Here is a 15,192-nt window from a genome sequence, read left to right as displayed (position 1 = left end):
CGCTCATACTACAGGAGTCCACACACTGCGTGATCCCAGAGTAGGAAATGGAATGCCTCGAGTAGGAAATCTATAGACACAAAGTGGATGAGTGGATGCTGAGGAAGGATGGGCTGGGAGGAGGGAGATGCTGACAGTTCAGGGATCTGGGGTTTCTTTATGAGCTGATGAAAATATCCTAAAATTGGCTGTGGTGATAGTTGCACATATTTGTGAATGTATAAAAGCCAGTGAATTATATATTTAGATTTTATGATACATAAATTACATTTCAATAAACTGTTTTATATGAAAAATTGTATCTCGGTAAGCTATTATATATATGTTTTATATATGAAAAGCACTGAATTATATACTTGAATTTTACCGCACATGAATTATATCTCAATAAACTGTTTTTAAAAATAAATAAGATAGGTAAGGCATGGTGGCTCACACCTGTAATCCCAGCACTTTGGGAGGCCGAGGTGGGTGGATCACCTGAAGCCAGGAGTGGGCAAATCACCAGCCTGCCCAACATGGTGAAACCCCATCTCTACTAGAATGCAAAAATTACCCCAGCGTGGTGGCACACACCTGTAATCCCAGCTACTCAGGAGGCTGAGGCAGGAGAATTATTTGAACCTGGGAGGTGGAGGTTGCAGTGAGCTGAGATTGCATCACTGTACTCCAGCCTGGGTGACAGAGCAAAACTCTGTCTCAATAAATGAATGAATAAATAAATAATAAATAAGATAAAAGGTTTTTAAAAAGTGTTGTTTAAGAGATCACTTTGAGCAACAAATTGTCCAGGAGACTCGAAATTAATCAATAGTCTGCTAAAATGATCTCAGCTCTTTTATTTCAAGAAACAAAACATTATAAACACCATTGAAGCCTCTCCCTATTCCCAATCCCTTCTCTCCCTCCCTAGAAATAAGTACCATCCAGAGTTTTGGGGAACTTTTGGCTGGGCAGGATAATACATGGGTTGGACATATTCACAGAACAGAATCCCATGCAGCTCAGGCATCATGAACAGGAAGAAGCTTGAAAACGTGCTGCAGGAAAGAGAGCGAGTGCTAAATGATGCATTCCTTATGATGTTATTCATGCAAAGCAGAAAAGCATGGAAACAATGCTGTGTGGTTTGGGAGAAATATACAAGGGCTTAATGTGTAAAGTGAGGACCTGGCTATGCTCTGGCCACTCTTCTTACTTTCTGCTGGCAGTCTGACTCACTGGACAGTCTGGTACCTGTGGGCTTGTTCCCCCATGAAATGACTGGGGTCTGATTATTTGCTAATGCCTCGGTGGTGAGTGATTCCACATCCTACCTGTGAGTTGGTTACAGGTTACATGAATGGATAAACATGGTGCTACATCTAAACAATGGAATATTATTCAGTGCTAAAAAGAAATGAGCTATTGGCTGGGCACAGTGGCTCACGCCTGTAATCCCAGCACTTTAAGAACCCTAGGCAGCAGGATCACAAGGTCAAGAGTTCGAGACCAGCCTGGCCAATATGGTGAAACTCAGTCTCTACTAAGAATTAAAAAAAAAAAAAAAAAAAAAATTAGCCAGGCATGGTGGCACATGCTTGTAATCCCAGCTACTCAGGAGGCTGAGGCAGGAGAATTGCTTGAACCCAGGAGGTGGAGGTTGCAGTGAGCCGAGATCGCACCACTGCACTCCAGCCTGGGCGACAAAGCGAGACTCCGTCTCAAGAAAAGAAAAAAGAAATGAGCTATCAAGCCATGAAAAGACATGGAGGAAGCTTGAGTGCATATTACTAAGTGAAGGAACTTGTGTGCACTGAAGGCTACATACTCCATGGTTCCAACACGACAACCTTCTGAGGAGGCCAGAACTCCTGAGGCACTAACAAGATCTGTGGTAGCGGGGGTGAGTGGGGAGAGAGAAACTGGTGCAATGCAAGAGATTTTAGGGCAGGAGAACGACTCTGGATGCTACTATCATGGTGGCCGTACAGTATCACGCATTTGTCAAATCCCACAGAACTGTACGGGAGAAAGGGTGAAGCCCATGACTGTGGTTCATCGTGATGTACGCGTCTGGCTCATCAGTGTTAATGAACGTTCTGCACTGATGTGAGATGTCAATCACAGGGCAACTGTGTGCTAGGGAGGAGCACGCGGAGCTCGCCACACTGTGCTTCATTTCCTGTCAACCTAAAAATGCCCTAAAAAATAGTCTGTTCGCTTTTTTAAAAGTAACTGACATGAAATACACTTGTAGGTTTAAAAACAAAACTGCCACTGTGGCTCAGTGAGTCAGGGAGACACTTCCTTCTCGGTTTGTGGGTAATTTTAGGAACTGTCTTTCCCTTCCAGCTATCTGCATTCAAATGCTATCAGGAAGAGATGGCAGCTGATAAGCCAGAGCCACGGAAAATGTCTCAAGCTGGTCCTTTCCTGGTGCCGTGGCTCATGCCTGTCATCTCAGCATTTTGGAAAGGGGAGGCAGGAGGCTCACTTGAGCTCAGAGGTCGAGACCAGCCTGGGCAAAACCCATCTCTACCAAAAAAAAAAAAAAAAAAAAAAAAAAGTTAGCCCGGCATGGTGGTACACGCCTGTAAGCCCCAGCTTTTCAGGAGGCTGACGGTAAAGGATGGATTGAGCCTAGGAGGTTGAGGCTGCAGTGAGCCATGACTGAGCCACTGCACTCCAGACTGGGCAAGAGAAGAGACCTTGTCTCAGACAAAACCAATTGTACATGTTTTAGGTGTCCAGTGTGATGATTTTATATCTGCTGTGAAGTTCTCACCATAACAAAGCTCATTAACATATCCATCACCTCACATAATTACCATTTCTTTTCTCTTTTATGGTGAGAATGCTTAAAATCTGCCCTTCTGGCAATTTCCAAGTGTATAGGGCAGTATCGTTAACTAGAGTGAACAACTTAGTTTTTCTTCTGAGATTTTGAGAAAGATTCACAGAAAGGATAGCATCAGAAGTAGAAAGTGAATTAACATTAAAATATGCACACACACACACCCCCTCGGGAAGAAAGCTCTACACACATTTTGGAATGTTTTCCATGGAATGCGTAGTATTCTTCAGTCTCATAATGTGCGCGTCTCAGCAAAAACAATGTCTCCTCTACGAAATGGACAAATTAAAAGCACACCGAATGTCTGTTCTGGTCCAATATAGAATACATACACAACGTTATGTTCGGCTGTTTCACTTTATGTGAATAATCGACCCGGAAACTGGATAAAAGCAAACTGAAGAGGGTCTCAGTCTGCCAAGTCACAGATCCACACACCCTCTGACCTAGCAACTCTACTCCTGGAAGCGCTCCTACTGATAAGCTCACACAGTTGGAGCAGTGAGTGCTGTAGCAAAAGGTGGAAAAAAAATATAAGGTCCAAAAGAAGAGACTGGGGCCATAATGGTGCATCCATGCAAAGGACCAACTGGGTCAGGGTGAGAAAACACAGGGGCTCGTTTCCCTAAGAAACGCTGTCCAGGGTGGTATGCAGTGCAGGAGAGCGAGCTGGCTAGGAACCACTGGGAAATAGAGCCATGACGACGCAGACATATGTGGGCTTCTTTATGCAAAAACTCTCTGGGAAGAGAGGCAACTCATATGAGTTATGATATGAGTCGCCCCCAAAAATGTGATTGGCTGGTAAACAGGTGGGCGTGTGTGTGTGTGTGTGTGTGTGTGTGTGTATCTGGGGTGTGTGGCAGGAGTGGGGGATAGGTAAGTAAGCAGAGCACAGAAGATGAGATTTTTTACCACATACCCTTTTGTATTTCCTTGATTTTGACCTATCTGGGTGTAGAAGTATTAAAGTATTTTAATAAATACAACTTAAATGTTAAGAAGAGAGAGACTGTTCAGGTAACATAAGGACTTTGCTGGTGTTTATTCACCCACATGTGCGCACACAGGAGAACATCAAAAGCCATTCCAGGCCAGGCACAGTGGCTCACACCTGTAATCCCAACAATTTGGGAGGCCGAGGCGGGAGGATTGCTTGAGGTCAGGAGTTCAAGATCAGCCTGGGCAATATCAAAGAAACCCCATTTCTACAAAAAATACAAAAATTAGCCAGGCATAGAGGCGAGCACCTGTAGTCCCAGTTACTTGGGGGACTGAGGCTGTGAGGTTGCTTGAGCCCAGGAGGTTGAAGTTTCAGTGAGCCATGATCATACCACTGCCCTCCAGCCTAAGCAACAGAGTGAAACTCTGTGTCCCCTCCCCCTACCAAAAAAAAAGAAGCCATTTATGTGCTATCTTAACCAGGCACTACCCAACCTCAAAAACTTTAAGAAACTAAACAAAGCGCAATAACTGTTTAATCAGCAAATGCGTCATTTTCAAGTGCAGACCCTCTCTTGGGAGGCAAGGCTGTGCTTAAAGGCATCAAGAACACAGAACACTCGAGCCGGCTGAAGGCGGGCACAAGGGCCAAGCTCCACGGGCCAAGCGCTCCTCACCAGGAAATTCCACAGCCAGGACAAGGCAGCCAGGACTGACAGTGAGAGCCTAACAGGAAATCCGTTCCCACCAAGGATGGCCTTTAGGAGAGGGGGAATTTCTTTAACACAGAAAACTCTTTTTCTGGAATTCTTGGCCAGCTCTGAGGCTCGTGGTTTCTACAGAAAACCCCAGCCCGTTAGGAGGTCACTTGAGGAAGGGAAGAACTATCTGAGATTTCTGGTGAGTTCTGAAATTTCTATTTCTAGAAAAAAAAAAATGGTTCTAGTGTAAACATGTCAGAGTGTGCCGAGTGGGAAGTAAGATATGAGAGGGTACACCACCAGCAACGCTGATCTGCGGGCCTGGGGTGCATGGCTGTGGTTGGGAAATAAGGTTTTGTTGTTGTTTTTCTGTTTATGTTTTCTTTTTGCTTTTTTTTTTTTTTTTTTTTTTTTGAGATGGATTCTCATTCTGTTCCCTAGGCTGGAGTGCAGTAGCACAATCTCAGCTCATTGCAACCTCCGTCTCCTGGGTTCAAGCAATTCTCCGGTCTCAGCCTCCTGAGTAGCTGGAATTACAGGTGCGTGCCACCACGCCCAGCTCATTTTTGTATTTTTAGTAGAGATGGGGTTTTGCCATGTTGGTCAGGCTGGTCTTGAACACCTGACCTTGTGATCCCAAAGTGCTGGGATTACAGAATTGAATCACTGTGCCCGGCTGGGAAATAAGTCTTAAAGGAAAAGGAAAAAAGTAAAAGGCAGCTCTTCAGGAGAAACAAGCCAGCTGCATGCCAACTGTGGAGCCCAGTTCCGTACGGAGCGGGCGGGATGGGAAGGATTAGCACAACCCTTATCCTCAGCCACCGTTTCCCGTTACAGTCACTAATTACCCTTGAAATCACCCTCAAAGATTAATGAAAAATAGAAACAAAAATGCCAGTGAAAACCACAATGAGGTATCCTCTCATACTTCTTAGAATGGCTACCATCAAACAGAGAGCTAAACCAAACCAAAAACAGAGAGCTTACCAACCAAACAGAGAGCTAAAATAAATAAATAAAAAGCAGAAGTTACAATTAAGCAACAAAGATCAAAAGAAGCAAAGAAGGACATTATATAATGATAAAAGGATCAATGCAACAACAAGAAGAGCTAAAGATCCTAAATATATACGCACCCAGTACAGGAATACGCAGACATACAAGACTTATAAAGAGACTTAGACTCCCACACAATAATAGTGGGAGACTTCAACATTAATATTAGACAGATCAATGAGACAGAAAATTAACAACGATATTCAGGACTTGAACTCAGATCTGGAACAAGTAAATGTAATTAACATTTATAGAACTCTCCATTTTAAATATACAAAATATACACTCTCATCAGTACCACATCATATCAACTTAGAAGTTTAAAAGAAATCTTGGTTGGCTCCTTGTTTGCTATTCTCTTCCCTCATTTTCTTTCATGTCTCCATTATTAAGGACAATTATAGGCATACCCATATTTAGACTGCATTCTAGCCCGGGCAATAAAGCAATACCCCCATCCTCTCTCCCTCTTCCTCTTTCTCTTTCTTCCTCTTCTTTAAAAAAAAAAAAACAAAAAAAACTTCCCTTTAGGCTTCTTCACCTTCAAGTCAGTGGTGTTACAGAGTAGAGAGGAGCATTGGTCTAGATGGGCCCTGAGATTATTTTTCCAGGGATAAGTGTCTACCTTGTGAATGCATACTTCAGCAGGGCCTATTCATTAGGTATCTTCTTGTGGAGTGTTAAAAAAAAAAAAAAAAAAAAAAAAAAAAAAAAAAAAAAACGATTTATTCTTCGTCTTTGTGTGTCTTAAGAAGTCTTTTCCCATCCTACCAGGTGTGGTGGCTCATGCCTGTATTCCCAGCACTTTGGGAGGCCAAGGCAGGTGAGTCACCTGAGGTCAGGAGTTCGAGACCAGTCTGGCCAACATGGTGAAACCCTGTCTCTACTAAAAATGCAAAAAAGTAACCAGGCGTGGTGGCGCATGCCTGTAATCCCAGTTACTTGGGGGACTGAGGCAGGAGAATTGCTTGAAAACCAGGTGGCAGAGGTTGAAAAAAAAAAAAAAAAAAGAATGGCTACCATCAAAAAGATGGAAAGTAACAGGTGCTGGTGAGGAGGTAGAGGGAGCAATGGAACCCTTGCGCCCTCGGGGGAGGAGTGGACATTGGTCTGGCCATTATGGAAAACAGTATGGCCGGGCGCGGTGGCTCACGCCTGTAATCCCAGCACTTTGGGAGGCCGAGGCGGGTGGATCACAAGGTCAAGGGATCGAGACCATCCTGGTCAACACGGTGAAACCCCGTCTCTACTAAAAATACTAAAAATCAGCTGGGCATGGTGGTGCGTGCCTATAATCCCAGCTACTCAGGAGGCTGAGGCAGGAGAATTGCCTGAACCCAGGAGGCGGAGGTTGCGGTGAGCCGAGATCGCGCCATTGCACTCCAGCCTGGGTAACAAGAGCGAAACTCCGTCTCCAAAAAAAAAAAAAAAAAAAAAACAGTATGGAGTTTCCTCTGAAAATTAGAAACAGAACTGCCAGATGATCCAGCAATCCCACTTCTGGGTTTATATCCAAAGGAAAGGAAATCCGCGTGTTGAAGAGAGGCCTGCATTCCCATGCTCACTGCAGCACTGTTCACAACAGCCAAGAAATGACATCGACCTCAGGGTCCGTCAGTGAACGAAAGGAGAAAGAAGACGTGGTGTAGATGCACAATGCAATACTATTCAGCCATGAGAAAGAAGGAAATCCTGACATTTGATGACAAATGAAACTGGAGGACATCGCTCTAAGTGAACAAGCCAGAGACAGACACGAGCCCTGCATCAGGTCACTTGCATGTGGACTGTGAAATCACCAAACTCAGAGAAGCAGAGAGTAGAGTGACAGCTGCCAGAGGCGGGGGGGGTGGGGGGGTGGTGACAACATGGGCAGAGGTCACAACCCCTTAATTAAACAGGAGGACTAAGTTCGAGACATCTATTGCACATCACAGTGGCTATGGTTAATAACAATATATTGCGTATTTGAAAATCACCGCAAGAGTAGGTTTTATGTGTTCTTAATAAGACGTGTGTAGGAGCTAATGCCCACGTTCTAGCTTGACTTAGCCTGCCACGGGCATGTGTGCATCCAAACGTGGTACGCCATAAAGATGTGCAATGCTTCCTTGGTCGTTAACATAAACAGATAAACCACAGAAAATAAAATCGGTGAGCCCGCTCTGTAACAAGAGGTAGGTAGACCTTTAAAGGCAGCTTATTTTGAAAACAACATAGCACATCTCCAACTCCACTTTTATTTCGTTTATTTTTGAGACAGAGTCTGGCTCTGTTGCCCAGGCTAGAGTGCAGTGGCACAATCTCAGCTCACTGAAACCTCTGCCTCCCAGAATGAAGTGATTCTCCTGCCTCAGCCTCCTGAGTAGGCTGGGATTACCACCACCTCGATATTTTTTTTTTTTTTTTTTTTTTTTTTGTATTTTCAGTAGAGACAGGGTTTTACCATGTCGGTCAGCCTGGTCTGGAACTCTTGACCTGAGGTGATCCGCCTGCCTGGGTCTCTCAAAGTGCCGGGATTACAGGCATGAGCCACCGTGCCTGGCCTGCATCTTCAACTTCATAAACAGTCTGCTCATCTTAACTGACATCCTGTGGCAGTTCAGAGTACACCTGGCTCCAGTGATGCAGTCCTCAGTGGCCCTGTTCTCTCCCTCCCACCTGCTGTGTGAGGTTGGGCTGGAAACACAACCCCTCTGAGCCTCAGGACTCAGCCTGGAACAGGGATTCAATGACATCATGTGTCAGCATGCTGGACGCAGGCCAGGCCTAGTCACCCAAAGGGCCCCAGACCGGGCTGCTGTCTCTAAGGTAGGCAGGGCAGCTCCTTCCCAAGGCCAAGAGGGACTCACCACACCGGTTCTCGTCCTCCCCACTGGGACAGTGTGACACGCCGTCGCACCAGTTGGAGGGGCTGACGCAGATGCCCGAGGAGCCGCACTCCATCCCAGAGACGGAACACTTGCCCTCCACTTGCAGAGAAAACAGAAGGGAGGTGTCCGTCAGGCTGAGGAACCAAATCAGCCTCACGGAGTGAGGAACACGGTGGCATGATTGCAGCTCTCTGCCACCTCCAACTCCTGGCCCCACTCCGTCACCCAGGCTGGAGTACAGGGACACGATCTTGGCTCACTGCGACGTCCGCCTCCTGAGTTCAGGTGATTCTCCTGCCTCAGCCTCCCAAGTAGCTGGGACTACAGGCATGCACCACCACACCTGGCTAAGTTTTTGTATTTTTAGTAGAGATGGAGTTTTGACATGTTGGCCAGGCTGATCTCGAACTCCTGATCTCAGGTGGTCCACCTGCCTTGGCCTCTCAAAGTGCTGGGGTTACAGGCATGAGCCACTGTACCCAGCCAATACCCCACTTTAATCAGGAGAAGAAGTTTCCTCGCCACCAGCAAGTATAAGCAAAATTAGCAGTGGGGCACCTTACTTTCATGGGGCCAGTGGGAAAGACCCTCTGTGTGTGTGGGTTTGGACGGCACTCACACATCCTCTCTGCCACACTTCAAGGTGACTTCAAAGATCCACAATGATGCATGGGTCTGCACCACCCCAGGCTGATGGGGAAGGCTCAGGCTGCAGCTGCAGGAGGTGGGACAGGGAGGGGCAGGCCTGGCCCCCAACAGCCACTGCTATGCAGTGAGGTACAGGTAACCGGGTGTGGTCCCAAGGTAGAAGAATCTGTGCTCACAGTGCTGGGTGGCACCAAACACCCCAAAGCACTGGGCACATTCTACATGCTTCTCCCATGACGTGTCAATACCATAGCTAAACAAGAGAAGGGAAGAGAGACAGCCTCATTATGTAAGAGAGAAACCTCACGGCGGGCCTCGGAAGGTCTCAATAGCCCAGAGCGCAGGGTCTGGCTCAGCGCACCGGGGACTGACAGAGCATGTGGTGGAAGGAATGCTCCTTGCACTTACTGAACTTCCAGACCAGGCCAGCGGCCAGCGCAGCTCCTGCGAGGACGGTCCCCAGGGCCAAGGTGATACACAGTGCTTTCTTAGTCTCTGGAAGAAAGAGGAGAGCACACCATTCAGACCAGACTTGTTTAGAAGTCATGCTCTCAAATGTTTTCCGTTATTTTTATAGAACACCATATTAAATAATTATTTCATATGCACTTAAAAATGTGACTTTTAATTTTAAGAAATGTCATGGGTGATCCTACTTCTCCCATAACACTAAACCTTACCTTCTGCTTTTTGGAGACCAGCAGGAGGAAGCTGTGACCTTCAGCAAAGTACATGGAGGTTAGCCCTTTCGAAAAGTGTGGTATGCTTGGCCGGGCATGGTGACTCATGTCTGTAACCCTAACACTTTGGGAGGCCGAGGTGGGTGGATCACCTGAGGTCAAGAGCTCGAGACCAGCCTGGCCAACATGGTAAAACCCTGTCTCTAATAAAAATACAAAAATTAGCCAGGCATAGTGGTGGGTGCCGTAATCCCAGCTACTTGGGAGGCTGAGGTAGGAGAATCACTTGAACCAAGGAGAAGGTGGTTGCAGTCAGCTGAGATTATACCACTGCACTCCAGCCTGGGTGACAGAGCAAAAACTCTGTCTCAAAAAAAAAAAAAAAAAAAAAAGAGAGAGAGTATGTTATGCTGAAAGAGGGTCTTAAAATAGGCAGATGATTCGTGTAAAAAAAAGGGAGGGGTACTAAGACATCATCTTGGTAATTACAGGCATAAGCAAAATCATAATACTATCCCCAAAACTGTCATCGCTCTGTCAGTGGTACTCAGGGCAGAATAAATTGTCTTGCCCAAGGCTGTTTAGCGAATAGATGCTATAAACAAGCCCACAGTGTCCCATTCAGACAGCCACCAGCTGCATGTGGCTATTTAATTAACGTTCCGTGAAATTAAGTAAAATGACGTAAATTCAAGTGCTCAGCCATCACATGTGGCCAGTGGTTACCATGTCAGACAGTGTAGCTGCAGAAGCTTCCCACAGCTGCCCTAAGTCCTGCTGGACAGCGCCAGCACAGCCCTTTGGTCCAAGGGCAGAAATATGAAACTCAGGGGAAAGGCACATTTCAGAAAAAAATAAAGGAATTTGAAAAGGTCACTGATTGTCTCTAGCCAGACATAGCATTGTCGGTCCTAGGGTAAGCCGAAAGTCACACAGAGTTCAGAAGATAGCTACAGGCGCCACAGAGGCATGGCAGTCCGAAGCTGCACTCAGCCAGCTTGTGGGCTAGGAGCAAGGGCGTCCATCCCTATCACCCCAGAGCTGCCCAGCAGCCCCAGGTCCAGGAGCTCTCAGGAGCTTTCCCTGAAGAAAGGTGGAGAGGTGGAGGAGAGGGGAGGGCAGGCATTTGAACAGACCCTCCCAGGCTGGAGAGGTGGCGTGACAGCCGGGAACGCCCTACCTGACCACACCTGTGCCTCTGGAGGTCTGCCAGGGTGAGAAGCTCAGAGCTGACCCATCTGCTGAGGGCTCAACACTGCACCTCTCACTTGGTGACAACATCCTGATAATTCTACAATCACTCTCAAACCGTTACAGGCTTAAAAACTACCTGGGGAGTGGTGGCTCGCATCGCCAGCGATTCTATTTCAGCTGGGCATCAGGCATGAATCTACCTTGCTCTTGCTTGCTTTCTTTTCTTTTCTTTTCTTTTTTTTTTTTTGAGACAGAGTCTTGCTTGTTGCCCAGGCTGGAGTGCAGTGGCACAATCATGGCTCACTGTGGCCTCCGACTCCTACACTCAAGCCATCCTCCCACTTCAGCCTCTCAAGTAGCTGGGACCACAGATGCACCACTATGCCTGGCTAATTTTTGGTAGATGAGGTTTCACCATGTTTCTCAGGCTGGTCTCAAACTCCTAGGCTCAAGTGATCCACTCGCCTCAGCCTCTGGGATTACAGGTGTGAGCCACCATGCCTATGAATCTGAATTTCCAATAGGCTCACAGATGAGGCCAGCACCACTGGTCTGAGGGCCATGTCCAGGCCCACAGTGTTCTCATAACTCGGCTGCAATGATTACATGTGAGGAAGGCAGGCTGGAACCAAGGTTGTTCACGGAAGAAATCCCAGATGGCCTCTCTGAGGCCAAGGACACTTTCCTCCGTAGATGACTTCCCAAGTATCATTTTATCCAAGATAAAATAACTGGTCTGCTGAGTTGAGGGTTATTCCATTAGGTATCCTGAACCTCACACGGAGCATGTGGTGATCTGCAGGGTTCTTACCAGGAGCGTGTGCAAAGCAGGAAGCCCCCAGGTTTATTTTGCTGGACAGGCATTTGGAGCCAATGCATGGTCAGTACAGACATCACTGGGTCCTGGCTGATCATGGCTGCTGTTGCAGAGTTTAATTACAACTCACCAGCCGGGCACAGTGGTTCAGGTCTGTAATCCCAGCACTTTGGGAGGCCGAGGTGGGTGGATCACCTGAGGTCAGGATTTCAAGACCAGCCTGGCCAACATGACAAAAACCCCATCTCTGCTAAAAACACAAAAATTCGCTGGACATGGCGATGCACCTGTAGTTCTAGCTACTTGGGATGCTGAGGCAGGAGAATTGCTTGAACCTGAGAGGCAGAGGTTACAGTGAGCCAAGATAGCGCCACTGCACTCCAGCCTGGGTGACAGAGCAAGACTCCATATCAAATACACACGCACACATGCACACACACACAGCTCAGTATCTGTTTCCCTCCATCGTGACCAACTTATGGCCGTCAACTCAGCCCTGTGGTTTCCCGTGTCCACTGTTTGCTTCACGTGCACATTTGAAGGACTATTGACCTTCGATCCTCCAAAGCCTAAGCTTTCAGCTGTGAATTCGCTCCTATTCAATCATCAACCTTCTATAACTGTTGCTAAAGCAAGTAAATACGTTAAGTCTGGAGAAAGTTCCTTATGCTCCTGATGGGTGCTTCCGAATCTGTGCTACTGAATAACTGGGAGAAGAGCTTCAAAGACAAACATTACACTCCAAATGTATACGTTTCTGTATATTAGATGCCAAGTGTGTTTTTAAAAATAATACCAAGGTAAGTTCAATTAAATTACTAAATTGTTTGAAGTTGATGAGTTTTATAACGCAAAATCATACATGCAGGTTCATATCCTTCCCTTATGAAAGCAACTGAGAAGGGACTCATCTATCCCTGTCCGACGCTCTGTCATCATCTAGTCTTTCCCAGGAGAAGTGGAAATGTGCCCTTCAGGTGGGCCAGGGGTTCCTTCGCCCTCCTGGGTTTGGCTGTCACCGGCGGGAATACCCCCATCTAGAGGTGCTGACTTCAGGAGAGGACTTTCACTGCCGTTTCTTTGGGAGGTAGCTCACACATAGGTCCTTAACCCTTTCACCCTGGCTTCCTTCCATCCCCACAATGGACAAAGACCAGGAGTTTGCAATCTCGACACTAAGCGATATTTTGCCTGGAGGATTCTTTGCTGTTGGGGCGGGGTGGCGGGTGAGGAAGCTGTCTCGTGCCCTGCAGGAGGTTGGGCAGTATCCCCGGTGCCTACCTGGGAGCACCACCCCCTCCCCACCTGCAACCACCCACACTGTCTCCAGACACTGCCAATTGTCTCTGGGGGTCCAAATTGTCCTGACTGAGAACCACTGGCCTTGACCTACCCAAGTGCCCCCAGAAGAACATCAGTGCAAACACAAGTATCTGTTTTTTGGGGAACATTGGAAGGAGGGAAAGAGAGTAACAGAGAAGGGAGAGGAGGAGGGATGATTGGGAAGGAAGGCTCATGAAGGGGTAGAAAGCTCAGAGAGAGGAGGTGGCAGGAGAGGAACAGGGCAGAAGAGCCATTTGTGAAGGACGAGGGGGTGAAACTCAAGGGCAACAGCACTTTCCCTGAGTGGGAGAGAGGTGGGGGCGGACAGACAAGGCTTCACAGAGCACTGGCATTAACCACGTCAGTGACGGATTATGTGGCATGGACACGTGGAAATTCACATTCCGACAAATCTCTAACTGTACAAGTTGTATAGACAGGATACACAGTTTGCAAAATAAAATAAAAACACTTAAAAGATCAATTTAAAAGACCTTTGGTATAGCCATTGCCGTGTGAGCCCCACCTGGGCGATTCTTAGCACTGAAAGCAGCCTGAATTCAAGGCTGGGAGGCAGTGCCAGAGGGAGTGGTCTGGAAAGACATGAGACCACATGAAATGGCAAAGAAAGGAGATGAATGGGAGGGTGAGGAAGAGGAAAGAGTGAAGTGACAGCAGAGAAAATTTAACCTGCAGCCCTCCCAGGCTCACTGCAGCCACCTGCAGGACCATGAAGCCCGCTGGGACAGCACAGACACTTCCGTGCTGCAAACACACCAGCCAGGACAGTCCCTGAACACGAAGTAACACGGAGCTGCCACATTCAGGGGACAAGGAAAGGCAAGGTCGTTGATTTCTGCTCTTGGAAGCTTACCATTTATTCAAGAGGATACATCCATAAACCACACAGCCAAGAAGCCCAGAGAAGGTGATCATGAAAGTCTATGCCGAGTGGAACGGGCAGAGCTGTGCAGGAGAATTACGGGAGACAGAGGTCTCTGCAGGCCTTGGGCAAGAGGACAGACCTGGCGGCAACAGCTTGGTCCAGCAGGAAGAGAGTGGAAAGGCGTGAAGACAGACTGGCTCCGGCAGATGGAGGAGCAGGGTCAGACCAGGAGAGCTGGCGACAGAGCTGGTGGGAGCAGAGGGCCCACCGGGGAGGCAGACCCAGGACCTCGGGTTTATTATAGGAAATAAACACAAAGAGACTCCTACTTGAGGTGCACACTCTCCCCGATGGGGATCTGGGCTGCGTGCTGACGGGGTTAGAAGCGTGCGTTGGGACCCTCGGGGCGTACTGGGGTAGCGGGGACGGGTAGTGCTGAGCTGGATACACCATGTAGACATTGGGAGCCGCAGTGGGCTGTGCGGGATAGGGGTTTTCCGGTTGGTATCCGTGGTTTTCATAGTAAGGTCCAACGCCTGGCGGTGACCCCTAAACAATTGAAAAGAAGATGAATAGATAAAACTCTTATTTGCACTAAAGGGTTAAATATAAAATATTACATCATCTCACAGCTATACCAATGATCTTTTAAACTGATAATGTTTTTATTTTATTTCGTGAAATATGCATCCTGTCTGTATAGCTTACACAGTTAGAGATTAACAACAAAGGGACAAGACATTGAAAAGGCACCAGAGAGTCTCCCCAGGTGCCTACAGCTGTGCCACACATTGAACTTATTTAGAATAAAAACTAACCAGAACTTTCAATTACCAAAGTTTTTTTGTTTTGTTTTTACTATTCGTTCTTTTTTCCTTACATGTCCATTTATCAAACAGGAGTTCTTTCAGGACAATTTAATACAATATTTATTAACAATTAAAGCCAATATATACAAAAATACAGATTTGTCCAGGTGCAGTGGCTCATGCCTGTAATCCCAGCACTTCGGGAGGCCAAGGTGGGTGGATCACCCAAGGTCAGGAGTTCGAGATCAGCCTGGCCAACATGGTGAAGCCCCATCTCTACTAAAAATACAAAAATAACCAGGCACGGTGGCACCCGCCTGTAGTTCCAGCTACTTGGGAGGCTGAGGTGGGAGAATCACTTGAACCCAGGACGCAGAGGTTGCAGTGAGCAGAGATCATACCACTACACCTCAGCCTGAGTGACAAG

At 47.2% G+C, this 15,192-nt stretch overlaps 1 protein-coding gene across 4 annotated transcripts in view; it reads right to left on the bottom strand.

Annotated features, from left to right (window-relative positions):
- Positions 1–15,192, bottom strand: part of TMPRSS2 (transmembrane serine protease 2) — a 46,510-nt gene that overhangs the window by 14,832 nt on the left and 16,486 nt on the right. For 3 of the 4 annotated variants that reach the window (XM_074389240.1, XM_003927594.4, XM_003927595.4), the window contains exons 3-5: positions 14,286–14,505; positions 9,465–9,551; positions 8,388–8,507 (exon numbers count right to left, since the gene is read on the bottom strand). In XM_074389240.1, coding sequence (XP_074245341.1) covers positions 8,388–8,507; positions 9,465–9,551; positions 14,286–14,505 — 427 coding nt within the window. The remainder of the gene's footprint in view (positions 1–8,387; positions 8,508–9,464; positions 9,552–14,285; positions 14,506–15,192) is intronic. The other variant, XM_074389241.1, reaches the window with a different exon arrangement.

The sequence above is a fragment of the Saimiri boliviensis genome, chromosome 18 (assembly GCF_048565385.1).
Source record: "Saimiri boliviensis isolate mSaiBol1 chromosome 18, mSaiBol1.pri, whole genome shotgun sequence".
Classification (NCBI taxonomy): domain Eukaryota; kingdom Metazoa; phylum Chordata; class Mammalia; order Primates; family Cebidae; genus Saimiri; species Saimiri boliviensis.
This window is presented reverse-complemented; position numbering and strand designations above follow the sequence as displayed.